This window comes from Larus michahellis, chromosome Z, assembly GCF_964199755.1.
Source record: "Larus michahellis chromosome Z, bLarMic1.1, whole genome shotgun sequence".
NCBI lineage: Eukaryota > Metazoa > Chordata > Aves > Charadriiformes > Laridae > Larus > Larus michahellis.
The window spans coordinates 9,416,489-9,435,252 of record NC_133930.1 but is presented as its reverse complement, the minus strand read 5'-3'; the positions used below and the strand labels follow the sequence as shown (position 1 = coordinate 9,435,252).

Here is an 18,764-nt window from a genome sequence, read left to right as displayed (position 1 = left end):
ACCAAAGGGATGAAGCACCTCAATGCACTGTCACTGCCTGCAAATACTCCTGTTTCATCTGCTCCAGAGAAGGCAGCCAAAGTCACCTGGCAGTATTGTCCCTGCCTGCTGCAGGGATCACCTCTACCTCCCTCTGAAGTATCTGGCAGAGACTGAGTAACCTGAACCTGATCTTGTCTTGCAGGTCCTTGTTAACTGTAGCCTAAGGAAAGGTAGTTATGCCAGAGGCATCCATTTCAGGGCTTTGTCAGGAGCCCAGCTCCCTGCACAGTCACATTTTCTCAGGGGCCCAGGGTCTGCGTTAGATATGTAAGTAGGATAACTGAAATTAGACAGTGCAACACTGCTTTACATAGCAGATGTGTTTTCCCAGTGTACTTAAATCATACTGTTTTGGGGAGCCGGGATTGTACATCTGCATATGTCTGCTCGACCATTTTAGTATTATCGAGCGTGCTTCCGTGAATCTAAAAGCATTCCTGTTAAAAGCTGCCATTTTATCCAGTGACCACCCCAAAGACACCCCTGGTGATGCATGGGGCAGCAGGGGCCTGGCCAAATGGAGCAGAGAGCCATCTACCCCGTTCAACCCAGTCTGTGTGGTCTCTAGCAGAGGACTGGAAAGGTATTTGTGCCTTCACAAACATTTTATAGCACCCAGTGATACTGACAAGGGACAGAGAATTAACATGAGCTGAATTCAAGGCCTATTTTATCCAAAACTCTAATGCTAGCTGTGTTTGGATTTCACAGCAATGGCTTAGACCCCATAGGAAATGTCTTGCATGGATACACACATGACCACGGTTTGGTTACTGCTAGAAGCAGATATTGCACCTCTGAAGGAGATGTCCTCTCCTGTCCCAGATGGTGTGGCTCAGTTTGCTCCCATCGTTTAACCAGTTTAATGGAGAAATCAGTTGTTCCTCCTCTGTTGTTCTGCGCGTATGTGCTTTGTGCCATTCTAGGTGTGACCCCTGTTCCCGTGAACATGAGTAGAGCCAGTATATATACTTACTGCCTGTGCATAGGCGCCATACGCTCCAAACTGGATGGCCATGGGGTTGAACATGCCCATTTGTCCTGCCATTTGCTGCATGCGTCTCATTGTACGCTCCTTATCTGTATCAGCAAACTTCACCACCAGGCTAGAAGAGGCTCCCTGCAGGACATGAGACAAAAGAAGACACACAAGTGAATTAGCCAGCTGCACGCTGGTTCATGCAATCCATACAACTAACACAGATTTGGTGGTGTGGGATCCACCTGATGTTGATTTTTCCAACGTAACCTCTCAGGCCTTTTGAGTTGGACCTTTGCAAGAGGCTGAGAGCATCAGGAAGGAAGGAAAGGACCCTTGCGGGTGAACAACTGAGGCCAGCATCCCAGTTCCTAGTTTCCTCCAAAATTCAAACTTCTAGGCTGTCATTAATGATTCTCTCTGTTGCCTTATTGTTTCAACATATAGAAAATCTTCTGGCCCAGTAGGTTGTCCTCATCAGAGGACAAAGATCTGGACTCAGTGCAGCAAAATGTAGAAGCTTTTGTTGGATGACTGTGGTGGGATTTGTGAACTGATTTATTTTGATGGAATGTGTTAGCTCTGTCCATGCCAGAACGCTTGAGCTGGATTACCCTTTCACACTGCTGTTTCTTGTAACCCCCATGTCCAGTGAGAAATCCTTGTCCAGCCTTGGATACAGGATTCAGTATGCTGGGCAGGGTGTACATCTCATCACCAAGCAGCATCTCTTCAGCACTGTTAAATTAGGGGAGCAAAAACAGTACCTGAGGGACCCGAGTTTCCTCTCCATGAACATTTAATATTGCAATTTTCTGGGTGAGTTTTACAGTGTTTGGCTTATGTCTGCAGTCAACACTGGTGCAGAACTGGCTGCAGAAGTCTGTGAAAAATGTAGAGCCTTTGGGGATGAAAGAAATCCCTCTCCTCCCCAAAATCAGATGAAAGGTCAGTAACTGAGATTCTTAAATTTCTGATAGGAGGCAGAGATGGGAAGGAATAGATCTGCCAGGGAAGCAAGGCACTGATATTTTTTTGGCTGCCTCCAAGGACGTCCTAACTTCATGGGTTGGTTGATTCCCCACAGCGTGGTCTCCCAGGGGGAAGAGGGGTGCAGGGAGGGGGGATGCAGCAGCATCCCCGACAGCAGGCAGACAGTTGCCTTGGGAGCCAGGCTGCCACCGAGCCCGGGGAGATGGGCAGGTGAGCTGTCAGGAGACTGACAAAGAGCAGCCGAAATCATCACGCTCCCTGGGTACGCTTCCCTTTTGACACACTGGTATTCGCTGATGGAAATACAGTCAGTGGGGAAAATGCCAGCTCAGCCACTGGCCACGGCCACAGAGGAAGACGAGCTCTGTGCCAGAGCAGCTGGGCTGTTGCAGGGCCCTTGTTTTTCTAGCAGAGGTGGGATTGGCTGGGATTACACAGAGGGGAGTGTTATTAACTGGATTACATGCACCCCGATGTAGTTGCAACCAGAAAAAAAATAATCTTGGTGAAAGCAGAGTTGCTCTGCTGCAAATTGGGAACAGCACAGTAAACCATAACTATGGATGCACATATATATAAATCCAAGCTATGCATATTCAATAGCTTCTCCGGATCCTTGGTTATGAATAAAGACTTGAAGAATTAACTTGCTTAAAAAAACCCCAAAACTCTAAGGCCACACAATGAGCGATGTTCCCTGGATTAGCAGCCTGCTCTGAGAGGAAGTGATTTTCATTGGCAAAGAATCTTTCTTTTTGACCTGTTAGTCTCTCTCTAATAAATCTATAACCCACTCAAACAATGTGGTGAAGAGCAAGGGGGTGAAAGGAGTGCTTCAGGAAAACAAAGGGATGAATGTTCTATTCAAGGGTGGAGAGCAGTCTTCAGAACTCATTATGAGAGCAAAACAGAAAGGAAGGTTGAGGGGGAGAAAAAAAAAAATAGACAAAATCCCCCTGCATTTCCGCTCAAGGCTGGGCGACTTTTCATTTTTTTAAATCACATGGTGTAGTTATTGATCCTTCCCCAAATCACACTCTTAATTGCAGCTCATCGACAAATGAATATTTTAATGCATACATTTCCTGCTAATTATCACCTGGACCAGTCCTTAATTAGATTTCAACACTCATTTAATTAACCCTGATCCAAGAGACTGTTTGGTAACCTGAATCTAATGATTTAAACCTATTTGCAGCTGTATTGGGGAGAGGCACTGGTCCAGAGCAGATTGGGCTGTTCAGAGCTGCTGTCGTGGTTTGCAGAGCAGAGGCTGCAGCAGCACGGTGGGCACAATGCAGCGTGGAGCATTTTGAAACTGAATGAGGTGAATGAGTATTCATCTCTACAAATGGGTTTTGAAGATGTGACCTTCTCTAGTTAGCTGGACAGAGAAGTGTAAATAAGTTGGTGTCTTCTTCCTTCCCTCTTTCTTTCTGTCTCTATTTGCCCTGGAAGTCCTAGGGCCAGAGAACTGCCTCAGGAAATTGCTGATGACTCACAGTGTTGAAAACCAAGCTATTATCATAGATGGCATCATGAAAACTTGGGTAACCTCCACATGAATTCTTGCCCCTGGAGTGTTCTTCCCTCCTGATGTGAGTGGTAGTGACTGCACAGCAGCCGTTTGACCCAATGGGCTCTAAGACTGCCTCTTGTGAGATGTTTTTCTAGGTTGCCTGTCACAGCAGGACTTCAGGCCTCTTTGAACATCACTATCATATACGCAGGTCAAAAAGGCCATTGGCAAATAGAAGCAAGTTAGAGCACACGCTACAAAGAAAGAGGAGAAAAAGGAAGGCTTTTTAAGAGTGCTCTGGAACAAGATGCGCATGTAAGCAGTTAAAGATAGGTAGGTAGTAGAGATGCTGCGTTGCTCTTGAATTGAAGGTTGGCCTTGGGGTTGATGCTTTCTGTATGTGGTTCCTCACGTGCAGCCCTTTCACATGGCCTAAAGGAAATCAGGCAGTAAACTCTATCAGGTCAACCAGTGCAGAATTTTTAGCAGAGCCAAACAGTGCTGTTCATCTACAACACCACAAGACTGCTTTCTACTCCAGTGACTCCCACTAATCCACTGGATAACACTAGACATTCCCTAAAATGGGCCAGCTTTTCCATGGGGTAAAAGCTGCAGAGCCCTTCATCTGGACTATTTATTGCTTCCGCAAGCAGTTAAACCGTGGTGTAAATCAGCTGTTGTCTGCTGACAAAGGCAATAGGTCCTGTCTGCTCGGTCATTTATTAGTAATACATAATCTCTCTCTCTCTTGCCGGCTGTTGGACTGGACCTTATATTTCTCCAGCCCCCAGGAGAGTTACAGTGGGTAAGTCAATAATGTTTGAAATGTACTTTGAGATCTCTGTGTTAATTTTGCATTTTTAGCGAGGGAAGGACCTGTTTATTTCTCTACCTTGCAGATCCACAGTTGAAAGGTAGTATCATGAAAGTGAGCATTCCTGCTGGTGCCTCTGCAATAGGCTGCTTGGAATTGGCATTTATCTCCTTTCCCATCAAATCAACCTCCTTTTTCAAGTGCTTTGATATCCACTGATGAAAAGAATAATATAAGGGCTAAGTATTATTATGCTTTCCCTATTCTCTCTTGGGCCAGCAAGTCTACTTGACTATCTTGCTTCCTGTGTGATAATGAATTGCTCCCCTTAGTCAGCAGAGTCAGATGCTCTCTAGGCTGGCGGGGCGAGGGAAAAGATGGAGGAAAAATCACCCTGTGCCACACTCACTTTGTAATCCCTAATCAGAGTCCTCTGTGGGAAAAACTAATTTCCCAGCCTGTCTTGACGTGTGAAATAAAGTCATTCTTGAAAACAGGAGCTTGACAGGTCACTTGTGAAATTTCATATTCAACTAAAAATAAAATATCCATTCATTGATATTTCATTTAAAGGCGAAGGAAAAGAAATTTTTTGACTGGTTGTCGGGATTTTTTCCCATTAGTTATGGCCTTCCAAATGGAGTGTACACACAAATTAAGCAAAAGCTTTTCAGAAGACCAAATAATACTGCACGGCATCAGGAAAAGCTGCTTCTCCCTAGAACAACATTTGTAGGAAAAGTTTTGTGAAGATGTTTCCTTGCAGAATATATGCCTGAATTTTCTTTTCCTTTCAACCTTATAAGTCTCCTCTAACTCAGTAGTTTACCGATCTCTACAGACAGTTAGACATCTTTTTCTTGAAAATGTGGTGAATTTGGACCTAGTTTGCCAAAGCCATTACATCGTGTTTCACTTTAAGCTTAGTGAATGTCCCATTGGAGGTAAGCATCCAGCTAAGTACTTTACTGCAAGGGTATTACTCTCATACAGGTGGACTTTTACATCTTGGTTGGCTCATAGGGAGCCAGTCAGAAGTTCTGGGACAAAGATATTTAAAAAAAGGCTTGTTACATTAAAGTTCCAGTGACTAATGCTCTTGACTGTAAGAGATCTGAATGTGCAGATCCTATTAAGCACCTTCCAAAAATGTCAGCCATGCATACCATCCAAGATACTTAAATGAATAGGTGCTACTGTATACTTCTCATTTGTGCAACCAGACCACCTTTCTCAACGTCACCATGCGAATAGGATTGCTCGTGTTGGAAGTTTTGCCTTAGCACTCCCTTTGCAACTGCAATGTGGAGCAGGGAGAATGCTTATCTTCCGCAAACCATTCAGGGTAGTATTTCCACGCAAGGATCCTTGAAATTAAGGCCTGAAAGCCAAAGGAGGATTTATTTGCTTTGGGGTCTGTCAGATCAGGTAATGGTATGATACCTCCTAACTTTGAAAGCAAAACCAGGTGGATTTTTTTTAAATGCTTTTCTTTAAATGTGTAGCTCTACTGAAAATAGGGATGCTGAATTAGCCGGTGGGGATTTGACCCCAACGTGGGATTTTAGACATGCAGGAAAGAAACTCGTGTCCAATGAAAACTGTAGAGCAGAAGGAATTTTAGCTAGGTAGAAATGTAATTACCCATGCTGTAAGATGGCGAGAAGACCAGGACTAACATCCCTACCCTCTTGTGAAATATGCCGTGTTATTCTGTACTCAGGGCTTCAATTTCATGTCTCATCTGCAAGATGAGTAGGATGGCAGTCACTAGGAGCGATTTCCACTGCACAGTCCTGAGAGCTGGTTTAGACACACTTGAGACGAGAGTGACAGAGACGGAGCGGGGAAAGGAGGCATTCATCCAGGGCTGGAGTGACAGACCCTTTGATAATGCTGCTCCCTCGGTAGAGGAGATTCTTCATGCAATGTCTAAGCAGAGAGAGTTGCTGCAGGAACTTCCCTTCACAGGTCTCCGGAGCTGTAATTTATTTGGAGTGGAAGCTTGATTTAGGTTTTACTCGCCCATACAACACTTAGCAGGTGTCTCTCTGAGCTAAAGTTATTGCTTTCCGCAGGGCAACAGAGTCATTGACTCCTGGTGGCACTGTACCCAATTCTAATTAGAAAGACTTCACTGTATAACCCTGCTATTAGTATGCCCCTCAAATCAAAGCCAGATATCCAAACAACCTAAACTTCAAAGCAGAGTTCTTCAAGCAGCTCTGCGTTTTTTAGCTCAGTCTATGGATGATAAAAGTCCTCACAGAATCATTTGCCTTCCTTAATGCATTATGAAGTGGAAAATGTTGTTATACTGGTAGACTGGAAATTCTAACCTGCTATTTAGGAATATGAAAGCAATAAATAATTCTTTTTTGTCTGTTTGAAGAAAAACTTAAAATCCAGAATTCAAAAGAAAATGTTACAGATTTCCCATTCCCAATAAGAGTAACATGGTTTGGAAGATAAGGTATATTTAGTTCCGTATTTACTAAAAATATACTTTCCCTGAAAATATTCTTACAGCAACATATGCTGACTTGCCATAATTTTTTAATGAATTTTTATTGCTATTGGTAGCTGCACCACAGAGTCCCATGAAAGCTAGTTACTGAATGGTCTGTCCTTCAGTCTAAATAGGCAAGGATGAAAATAAGAGAAGTGGAATAATTCCAGAGCCATAAAGTGAATTGTCTTTTGTCACAGCAAGGCAGCATCACAACCAGGTATGGAGCCCCTGATGCTTTGTGACTACGTTCACATGAGCTCCACTCTTCCTTGGCAGTTCAGGATGAGGATGTGAACAGGCTAAAATGACTTGGAAAGAAACAGATGTTGAGGAAGGGCTGGCAAACTGGGAAGATACGTTTCAACTGTGCATGTGGCATAAAAGAAGATTTCAGCAGCACCGAGTTGCAAACGTGCTGCACATGATTAAACATCCCAGATCACTGTCATGCTGTACGACTCAAGGCTATCACGGTGTAAAGCGTGTTGCTTGACTGGGATAGTAAGAAGTATTTGCATTTTTGTAGAATATTTAAACTAAATATCTCCAGGCAATGTAAGACCACAGGGTCATTGATTGATAAATAATTCTGCCTGCAGGGAGGTATCGCCCATGCTTTAACATGGTGAAACAGGTGGTCAACCGAAGATGTGATACGGCGTAAACTCAGCGAAGCTCTGCTGGTTTTGGTGGAACAAGAAGTTGGTTTATGTCAAAGGGTCTGCCCTTACTGCATTCCACTCCACCGAGACTGAAATGTGTCTCCTTACTGGTGTGTGACACCTGACAACCGCTATTCCTGTGAGTACCACGCAGACCTTTGGGATGGGAAGTCAAGCACATTCCCCTACCTGACTTTACTTGCCAGGGAACATCCGAGGCAAAGTCATTGGTGTTTGGTAGGATGCTTTGCATTTGTGCGGGCTTCAATTGAGGGTCTTATCTGAAAGTTATAGTTTTGGTCTAAATACATCTTTGCCCTTTAAAAATTCATTTTGATCTTCGCAAAACACATTTGGGTAATAGCTACTGAACCACTTAACGCTGGCTATGTTTTGGATAGGGATAGCAATCTACCAATTACTAAGGTCTTTCTGTTCTCCTTACAAGAATGTGTGTTATCAATCCAGTGGGACTGAGGAGGGAGTGGGACCTGAGCGGGACTTGGCAGGGAAACAAGCAGAAGCATCCAGTGATTTAACCTTTATTCAGAGCCCACTTAAATCAAAGGGAAGCTCCCACTGATGTAAATGAAGTTTGGAGCAAAAGAAAGAGGAAGGGAAGAAGGGGGAAGAAAGAAACACCCCCAAAGCAAGCAGGGAGGTAAAGACCTAATACTGACAACTTCATTCCTCTCCGTGGTAGGAAGAGCACATCTTTATTGGAGGAGGTTGATGGTGCCTGGTGGAACTCCCTCCAGCCCCCAGGCTGGGAACACCCCTGCCAGGCAGGGAGCATTTTATGCCTCCCGGACTGGAGGCTTGTCAATGTCTCTGATATCCCAGAAAGGTTAGCATTTATGAATTATTTTAGCCCCTTCAGGTCCTAATCTCATCCAGATGAGGCAAATGTTGACTGTAGCAAGCCTTACAGGGGCTGCTGCCAGTGCCAGGACTTGGGCAACACTCAGTGGTGGCATGGTCCCACTCCTGCTTTCCCCTGGCTAAATCCATGGCTGTTGGTTTGGTTCCCAACTCCCCCTGCACCTGTAAAGAGATGTTATGGTACCAATTAAATCCTTTTGTCTAGAGTGAGGCCGTACAGCTCATGAGTAGTTATCCCTCTTATCCCATTTGGAGGCAATGAATGCTGCTGTTCAGAGGGAGCAAAGAAGCCTGGGGAAGATGGCAAATGAAGTCTGCCACATCCTGTGGGTCTCTTCATTGTCCTGCCAGATGCCTGCCTGGGCAGGGAGACGTGACTAGAGAAGTAAAGGCCACCTTTGGTGCCAGCATCATTCATACCCCCTGTAAAGCAGCTGGGCTGACTGGATTTCTGTTCTGGGACACAGAAACATGTGATTTATCAGTTCATTTATGGAACAAGGGGGAGGCAGGGAACATGATTTTGCTTTTTATAGAAAAAATTAAGGGAAATTATGGTAACAGTGGGAAAATGCTGGCCCAAAGGTTGTAGAATCAGCTGTCTTGGTTGCAGCAGTGGGTTGGGATGGTCCATGAACCTTATCCGCCCTCCAGCCAGAACCCCCTCCTCAAAGGAAAGTGAGGCTGAACTATCAAGAGCCATTGGATTTTGATGGAAGAAATAACTGCAAATTATCATCTAGGTATTACACATCCACTGCTTCTTTCATCCCAAAGGACAACACATGACTTTATAAATGGTGTCTGGGTAGCATATTCAGAAAAATCATTCATTATTGGAAGGAGGGCCAGGTTTACTGCTGGTGAATTACAAATGGGTTCCTATTGTATTATTATTTTTAAATAGAAGGAATGTGTGTGCTGTGTCTTGCCCTGAGTTAAGCAAGCTAGTCTGTGTGTTACACAAAGACATGGCATTGAGGGCATGTTCTTTAAAGAGCAGAAGATCAACAGTGAAGAGAAAAAAAATTGGTCTGAGTTGGCATCTCTGTCCTCTTCTATCAGCTTCTCCAACATCAACAGTGTAAAAGGAGGCCTCAGTCTCCTGCATTAATTTGAGCATATGGACTTGCATTGATGATACCCCACTTTGTCCTAGACTTTGTGACTTTGGGCAAGTAACTTTAGGGCAAATTCAACTGTGAGGCAAGAAGGGCACTTAGATGCTGGACTCCTATCAACCTTTGAAACACCCTGCTTTATATTTCTGTGTTGATGTAAAACTAAAGTCTAATGACTTTCCCATTTCCTATTTACCCTGACAGCCTGAGGGGGTCAGCGACTCTCTATCTCTCTACTGACTTTCACAAGACGGCTTTTATTAACTGAGGACTTGAGCCCATGCTGGAATCTAAATGAGAGTAAATTTTGTTGGTTAATTGATACTCTGAATCATGGTCTGTTTAATTGTTATCTATTTGCATTACGGGTTTGTCTGAGGTTCTGTTTTATGTTACCTGGATATTTTGAAGACCCCCAATGGGAAATGAGGTGGTCGACTGATCGTTTCAAATTTGACCTTCTTAATTCTATGTGTTAAAGGTTTAGGTAAATATTAAGATTTAGATGCTCAAGTATTCACTGGTTATTACTTCTCTACTGGGACTGGGAACAAGAATTACTGTTACTTTGTCTATGAACTGGTGAAATATACTGATTAATTGTGTATAAGACCAGTTAATTCCGAGACATTGTATTGTTGCTTCTTGTTCTTATATCTTGTGTCTTGCCCCTTAGAGGGACATTCGGATGGCCTAATTGCAGCCATTTTGAGCATGTATTCTAAACCATCAATTACTTAAGACAGACAGATGTCTCTCTGAGGGGCTAGTCTCTCTCCATCAACTCTAAGAGAAGTGTAGATGATAAGATTACAGATGACCCCAAAGTTTTATACTTTGACCAACACTTTCATGAAATTCAGACAGGTCAACCCTGGCCTTTAGTTGGTAAGCTGCCGAGTGTGGGAACTTTCCTGTAAGAGGTTTGTGTGATGCTTAGCACCCAGCAGTTGCATGTTAGTTCAACAATAACCACATATCCAACAGTAGTAGTCTAAGAGAAAATCTGCTAGAGTTTCTAAGAGGGTGAAGAACATGTTCCTGTTGACACGAGACCTGCAAACACAAAGATGCGGCTCCACACACCCGGCTCACAGATTTGGTTGACTTCCTGAAGATGTGTCTTGCTGGAAGTGGAATACGCTACAAGTTTTGAACTGGAGTCAAACTCCCCCAACTTTGTGGAAATGACAAACCCTCCTTCTGAGCGCTAAAGGCTGCCATGAGCCTGAGGGAAGAAGGGAGTGTGCAGCTGGATGTGTGCGCGTATTTGCGAAGAAGGGAGGAGAGACGAGGAAAGTTTCTCCTATGAAAGAAATGATCCAATTTGAAGCAAGTCCCTCATGGGAAGAGCTGTGACAGAGGCTGCTCTGTTCCTGTTAATTTTCACAGTGCAGCTGTCAGCGGGTCTGTAAATAGTACTCCGTGAAGCCAACACTTCCTATCCACACATCAACCATTCAATTAACAGAAGAACAGAAGAAGGAAATAAAGTGCACCACAGCCTTCTATCACGGCTTTGATGTTTCCCAGCAATTTATGAAAGTGTACACAAATCTAATTACAAGCCCCACTGCTTCCCATTTACATGGAGCTCCTCAAGTTCAGAGCTGTTTATATCAAAATAATTGTTAAAAATACCTCAGCTGATCTACGGCATTGTGGCCCCCCACTCACCGGAGCCACCACGCTGCTCCTCTCAGGGAGTTTCTGCCGACTCAGCGCTTTGGTGCCAGCGTGCACGCATAATAACAGACGCTTCCCCGCCGCTCTGCAAGCGAGGAGCCCGGGCGACAACTTCATCATGCCCACAAAGGCCCATTTTCCTTCTTTCCTCCACCTGCTCGGAGCTCCTTCTGCAGACTCTCGCTGCTTTCCCTTCCATCCCTAATTCACCTAAATATTCCTTTGCTGTGTTGACAGGGGGTGAGAACAGCTGCTCGGCCAGTTTCTGTAATGGGACTGTGTCTGAAGGCAACTTCACAGCGCTTTGCAAAGTCGTAACTGCACCGTAGGAATGCACAGCAATAATAATAGCAGTCATAAAAGTGAGCTGGGGTTGGTTTATTTGATGGGGTGCCTGAGCATCCAAAGCTAGCAAGATGGGAACTGGTGCCCTGTCTGCCAAGAGTTTGAGAGAGGGCCACTGAACATGATGAACTGAAAATGACGTTTGCTTCCTGGGGCAATTTTTGGTAATCTCACATTTAAGTCACTCTCACTTAGTAAACTAAAGAGATGAAAAATTCCTCCAGCTTAATTAATGGCAAAAATCTCTTACAGTATATTAAGGTAGATAGTATATTGCATAAGGCAAGAAGAGAATCCCTTCATCTGACTATTAATGATGTTTGGATGGGAATTTTTGTGCCTTGAGTGGACTTCTAAAGAACATGGTTGGTGGAGGCTGAAAGTCAATCTTCTTCAAGGTGTTGTGTCATTCATATGTTCTTGATTAATAAAAAAATATTAAATACAACAATTAGAGATCTAATTGGTCTGTCACCTAACAACACTGAGCAATAATTGCATAATTTGACACAGGTGGTTCCTGAGCAGAGATTTGAAGTTGTTTTTGTCATTTGTGTTGTTAAGAGATGCACAGAAAAATGTTGAAATGAAAGCCCCCAAGTTAACAAAGTTTTGGGCTGCAGTACTTTTTTATTTTTTGAAGTTCAACTAAGTTGAATCTTTCTCTGTAAGGCAGACATCTGTTCAGTGCCTGTATCCAAGTCTCACATTTTCCTTTCTTTTCACAAAACCAAGGATTCCATCCGAAAAGTAATTTTCACGGAAGATGTTCAGCCAGGCGTAGACAGACTTGGGATGCTATCGCCTGGATGCAGGAGAAATGCTGTGGTTTCATGAAGCTGATGCAGACTTCTACAGTAAAACAAAAGAGGACCTGACTTGTGTGGTGGGGGAAGCCACCTTACAGGTTTCTGGAGGTCTTAATGGTCTTAAATTTCATTAAATATACGATGAACATAGTGCTGACAACTAGCGTGTTAGGCAAGTTCACAGTACACGCAACAGATCAGGAGTCAGAGGACTCATGCAGGACGCCTGATTTCTGAATCCCAAATTGCTTTAATTGGGCAGCAAACACCCAGAGCAGGACTCAGCTCCCCTTGCATTGGTTATGAAGTCAGGTGTCCACTCTAAGCCGCATGGTCAGGGCAGCTCCTTGTACGCTCAGTGGGGAGACAGATGGCGCCACGGCTCAGTCAGGCAATCTTAGACTGCTTGTCTGAGCTATGTGGGAGGAATCACCATCAGACAAGAGGCCAAGTGAAGAGCTTTAATACCTGACTTGTAGGTGGCTAGTATTATCTGGTATAGAGTCACCCTATATCTTTATCTCCAGCAAGATTACCATGGCAGCGACAAGTGCAGCAGAAGGATTTTGGGGTGGCAAGGGTCTATCACTGGTGAGCTAAGGCAATTGTGGACTCTGAGACATCTGCAGGAAGCAAGTGTTTTTAGCTTTTGTTTTTAAGCAGTATGGGTCTTTTTCCATTCTAAGTTGCACTTCAGGTGAAGAATCACTATTTTGGAACTGGGAGACCATCGGAATCTGACACCTAAAATTAGTTAAAAAACACACTTATATTTGGGTTTTAGTTTGACAGGTTTCAAAGTCTATTTCTGTAAAATAAAATTTCTCCAGAGGTATCTGTTTCTCTCTATCAGTTACAATAGAAGCTTAGATGACAAACACTTAAATGGCAACCTCAGACATAGCTCCTTAGCTTCTGGATGTCTCAAATTAGGTGAGACGAGTCTCACCTCAGGTATTCAGTCTAAGGCCGTTATGGAGATCTCCATTATAATTAATGAAAAGGACAGGATGTCCAGAAGGTGATTTAGCCCATCATAGCACAGACAGATAAAGAGGAGAATGCACAAATCTATAGAAATATCTCTCTCTTTCTTTCCTTTCTCCAGGAATCCTAGACGGTATTTAAAATAGATTACAAACTTTTAGACTGTTAAAGCTAAATGAAATGAATCACACTCTTCACTTCTTCTCATCTTTATGAAGAAAATGTAGAAAACAGTACTGTTTTACCCCTTCCAGGAACTAATTCATAACAAAAGAAATTCTGAGGTGCCACAGTGGGTGAGGCAGTGAAAAAGATGCAACAGTAGCGTAGTTTTTAACCCTGTGTACTTTCTGGGTAGGATAAAAGCTGCTGCGATTTAGGTACGCGTGATGAAGTGTGTAGGAGAGTTTATTCCATGTGGGTGGATGGACAAGGCCGTACCTTAAATGTGTTAGATGTGTTGTGCAGAACTACCCTTTGACATTTGGCCCGGAGACGGAGAAACAGAGAGAAGGAGAAAACCAAGCTGAAGATGACGCCTAGGTAGGAGCATGATTGACGGGCACGATGATAATGTCCACAGTGATTGGGAATGGAGGCGGAGGATAGAGGAGACAGGATTCGGGAGGAGAAGTTCAAGAGCTCTGTTTTATACATATTGAGCTTGATCTGACAGCTAGACATCCACTAGGAGATGCTGGAAAGACAGGCCAAGATTTTAGTTTATACAGGAGTCAGTCCCACAGTAGAGAAGTGAGATCTGCAAGCTGTCACTATAGAAATAGCAGCTGAATTTGTGTTGGTGGATAAGGCTGCTAGGGACAAGGCTTGGATGAAGAAGAGAAGAGAATTGAGAGAAGAGACTTGTTTATGTGCCCATATGGATGGGGAAGAGACGCAGGAGTGGACAGGGTAACGAAAGCAGAAGGTACAGGGCATATAATTGTTATAAATAGATGAAAATTATGATCCCTCATAAAGGAGGACATGGAGGTCAAGTAACTCACAATGGTAAAGCTGATGAGTTGATAAGAAATATGATTTTAAAAGAGCCAAAAAAACTCTCTTGGCAGCTAGAAGGCACTTTCGGCCTGCTCAAAAGTAAGGGATTTTGGGAAAGTTATTTCTCAAAGCAATTGATTGTGTGAAAATTGGAAAGTTGTAGACCTTAGGAGAAACAAGTGCCTTGCATAGAGAAGTGGTCTTGTGACGGACGGCGGTCAGGCACCTGTCCAAGGAAAGGTTAATAAAAAAATTAAAAAAAAAAAGGAAAAAAACTTTCATAAAAGAAAGTTGCCTTTCGAAACTATTAGGCAACATATGTTGTGTGAACAGGAAGTCACAGTAGAGCAATAATCCTGACAGCTGTGGAGAAACAGGAGCCTGCCGCAGGAACGAACGGCTCGAGACCTGACAAGAATGATGATGGATGCCCCGTTGGTAGTACACGAGGACAAGGCAAGAGACGTTTAAATTGGCTGAACCACAGGAACAACTTTGAGCTGGCATCGCAGCCGGACAAATGAGGCCGGTCCTAATGGTGAGAGAAATGGGAGGGGGGGGTCTGAAGGAAGATGGCAGCAATGCACGCCTCCTTTCCAAGGACGAGGGCTACATCGCCATCTCACCACCAGGTGGCTGCATTTCGCTGTGAACATCCAAGCCCTGAAAGAAGCTACGCTCCCTGACGCACCATGAGAATGAGAATGGGAACAGAGATCGCTCGCAGGATTTGGCCCATCGCATGCAACGCGCCTCAAGCATTTTGAGGCCCTGTGGGAAAAACAGCGTGTGTCCCATGTCTTGACTCCCCCAAGTGGGAGTCACTCGACACATCCTCACTAGTCTGCTGAGCCATGGTAACTGCCCGTGTGCCTGCTTGTATGGGAGATACAAGGCATCGCAACATAACTTGGCTTATAATGAAGAGGGTGAAATTTATAATTTTCTACTTGCTTTTCCTGTGAACCAAGAGTAAGTACATGGACTGCTGCTGATGTTCATCCATTTCATGGAAACTCATCAGACCACAGAAACTTAATTGTGAATCTAGGACATGCATCTAGTAAGGGCTAAATTGTGATGCTTTTTAGATGCTGTTTCAAGAACATTTCTAGAACAGGTATTTGAGACAAACAAATCAACAGAAAAAATGGTCCCATAAAAACCTGACTGATTGAAATGTCCAAATTCTTCATTGTTTTGCACATCTTAAGTTCAGCTGATGTCAGCAGGATGGAACTGAAATTTGCTCCCATGTGGTCAAGAGATGAGCATCTTTTCTTATTGAAAGTGTGCTGAAAATAGGAAGGACAAGGATAATTTGGGTACACTAGATCCAGATAAAATCTTCAATTCTTCTTGGGTTTTGTCTCTCCCATCTTCCTCTCACCTCTGTCACCTGAGTTTGCAAGCTTTGTGGGACAGGAACGGACTTTTTATGACACCTTTTTGTGCTACCACACCCTGTGGAATGGCAATTCCTGCCATTCAGTTTACACATATTACCACTTCGCATCAAGGTTTGAAAGAAAGTAATTAAAAGTACCTCTTTGACCTGTCTCAGGAAAAGTGCCCATAATATTTTACTATTGGATGTCAGCATCAAGCCCAGCATCTGGTTTTCTTAGAAGGAATCTTTTAGGAAGAGACTCCTAGAAGTATTGTAATACTTAAAATAATTGAGACCCCCATCTGTAAGGAGATTTTTTTCAATAACGTCACTGGTAAACATGTACTATTTTTAACCTGATTTGTGAAAGATGGGGTTCCAAAAAATGAGATCTTGATGATTTGCTACTTTTAGAAACCTTTTCCCCTCTAAAGAATTTTCCATTTTCGTCTCTGCAAAGACCTAGAGACAATCTGCCAAGCCGACTTTAAACTTATTTGGATAAATTAATGAATTTACATTAGAGTCTCTTACTGAAAGGAAGACTTTACATTCTTAAATATCCTTTATTGAGCTTTCCTGTATCCTTTCCAAGTTGTCAGCATGCTTCTTAGCCTTTCATGATTTACACTGTGAATAATTAGTAACAAAAATAACGTACTATTATAATAAACCAAAACATGTTGGACCAGATCGTCTTTCCTTGGTGACAGTGGAACGCCTTACATTCCTCTGTGCCTGTGTGATGGTGTACAAATATAATTTTGCATAGAAAATACATTTCCGTTTCTGCTTCCCTGAACTATGAGGCTCAAAACCCCATATTACTAGATATTTGTCCAAACGGAATGAGCCCTCAAATGTTTTGTAGAAGATTCAGTAGTTGGTCTGACTGTCTTTCAAAAGTTGGATGTAGGGCACCACATTTATGCCTAAGTAAGCACTTTTGTACTGGTAGTGAACAATGCCCATCACTGTGTGATTTGTCTCTACCTTCTAGTGCTATCACGTGAACATGCTGCTCTCTGCTGAGTGCTGGCAAAAAGTTCTTTATCCTTCACCTAGAGGCAGGGACTTTTTGTGTAAGGAAACCAAAGAAGCCCTTAGACAGAAGTTCCTACTAGATTAATCCTTCTGAAACTTGAAAGGTTACACTCATGGTGAGTATGACCCAATGTTTTTGGCGTCTGTGAACCATATGTCTTTTTTCCATGTCATTAAAACTGCAGGTGACAGAACACAGCACCCCTTGGCGTTCTGTGCCCGTGTGAAATGGCAGTGTCATCCTGATGAGCTAAGCACACCCAAGGCCCAGCATGCCTGAGCTGTTGTCCATCCTTCCTGGAAGATGAGTTGCAGAGCATAGATAAATCATCCCTCCTCCTCAATCAAGCCACAGGGCAGCAAAGGCTGGACTGATCCTCACTTGCGCGTGTTACAGGGCTACTCACCGGCATTGTCTGGCTGCCATGCAAGGCATTGATGGCTGCTTGGGCCTCTGCATGAGAAGAGTATTTCACAAATGCACACCCTGGAAGAGGAAAAAGAAGAAAGATAAGAAAGGTTGCATGGCTACCACGAAAGTCCATCTAGCTGAGTATCCTGTCCTCAGAACTGACCAATAAGGGTGCTTGTGAAGAAAGTATAACAAGCAAACATGCTTCTGATTATTCCTTCCCAAACTCCAGTCATCAGCAGCCTGAGGACCTCTTAGGACAAAGCTGCATGCAGAATCCCCACACTGCTTATAACGGGCTTTGACAGACCCAATCTTAGCAAGTATGTTTTGAAGACGCTTATGTTTTGACCTCCACAGTTTCTCATGGCAGAGTGCTGCACAGCTTTACTGTTTATAGTGTGAAAACGAATTTCCTTTTATTTGTATTGGACTTAATGATGAATGCTCCTCCCTCTGGTGTTATGAGAAAGAGTAAAGAGAGTTGCGTAACAGTTATCAGAAAGCTGCATGTACTTGTTACAGGCAACTACAGGACAGCTGTACAGAAAGCATTCAGATTACTCCAAATCCACAAGGTACCTTATCCTATCACTGTCTGGTAGAGCTCCATGACAGACTGCTCAGAGCGTGTCTTGACTCCAAGCAGCTTTAGTCTGACAAAGCATGAGAGAGCTTCTGATGAAGAAGCAGTAGTGGAAGAGATCCGCGTGTGATGACTGACATCTTAACATCACCAAAATTTAAATCTTGGTCTTTCATAGCTACAGAGCCACTGCCTGTACAGGTGTTCTTCTCTGGACATTAGAGAAATGTAGGCAGTGCTTCTCTGGCCTGCATTGCCATGCGAGGGATCTCACACTGATCTCTTACATAAGGTTTTAGGGCAGAAAGGTGCATTTATGAATATGTGCTAGAATGCAGAAATGATCAACACTTCAAAGGGTCACATGCACCACTACAGTGGGGGAAAGTATTGCTAACACTCTTAGCTACAAGCAAACTGACTGAGAGAAGGGAAGAGTAATTTCCATATGCTAAGGCAGTTTTTGGAACAGATTGGGAGAGATCTGAGAAGTTCTGGCTTCCATCCTCTTCTATTACTACCAAAGACTTTTGAGATTTTAATCAATTTTCAGAGCCCTAGTTGTTTCCCTGAAGGGGTGCAGATCACTGCGCAGGGGATGTCCGTCCTGACAATGGGGCAGCTCTCCTCTCTTGCCTGTGCAGCCTCTTTAGAAGGTCCACACACCCTTATGGATCCATACAGTGCAGGGTGAAAAAAGTGTAGTGCTAGAACACCCCACTTGCAAACTAGAAGAATGAGCCCCAAAGGTCCCCAAAATCATCACTGCAGGCTGATAGAAGTGAGATTGAAGAAAGCAGTGATAGCCCCTTCTAAAAATGGTGCACACATATGAAATTAGCTCATAGTTAGGAGCCCTTCACTCCCTCAGCACTGTGCTCAGACTGCGTTTCAGGGAAAGCACAATGATTGTTGCTAATAGTTGGATCTAATTTATAAGGAGCTGAGAGGAGACAATCATGAGAAAATGAGATAG

At 43.6% G+C, this 18,764-nt stretch overlaps 1 protein-coding gene across 24 annotated transcripts in view; it reads right to left on the bottom strand.

Annotated features, from left to right (window-relative positions):
- The window catches only part of CELF4 (CUGBP Elav-like family member 4), a 713,233-nt gene that overhangs the window by 81,756 nt on the left and 612,713 nt on the right, over nucleotides 1-18,764 (bottom strand). For all 24 annotated transcript variants that reach the window (XR_012584950.1, XR_012584952.1, XR_012584953.1 and 21 more), the window contains exons 5-6: nucleotides 17,198-17,277; nucleotides 1,019-1,162 (exon numbers count right to left, since the gene is read on the bottom strand). Coding sequence is in view for 17 of the 24 variants with exons in the window: in XM_074570524.1 (XP_074426625.1) it covers nucleotides 1,019-1,162; nucleotides 17,198-17,277 (224 nt within the window). In the remaining 7 variants the exon portion in view is untranslated. The remainder of the gene's footprint in view (nucleotides 1-1,018; nucleotides 1,163-17,197; nucleotides 17,278-18,764) is intronic.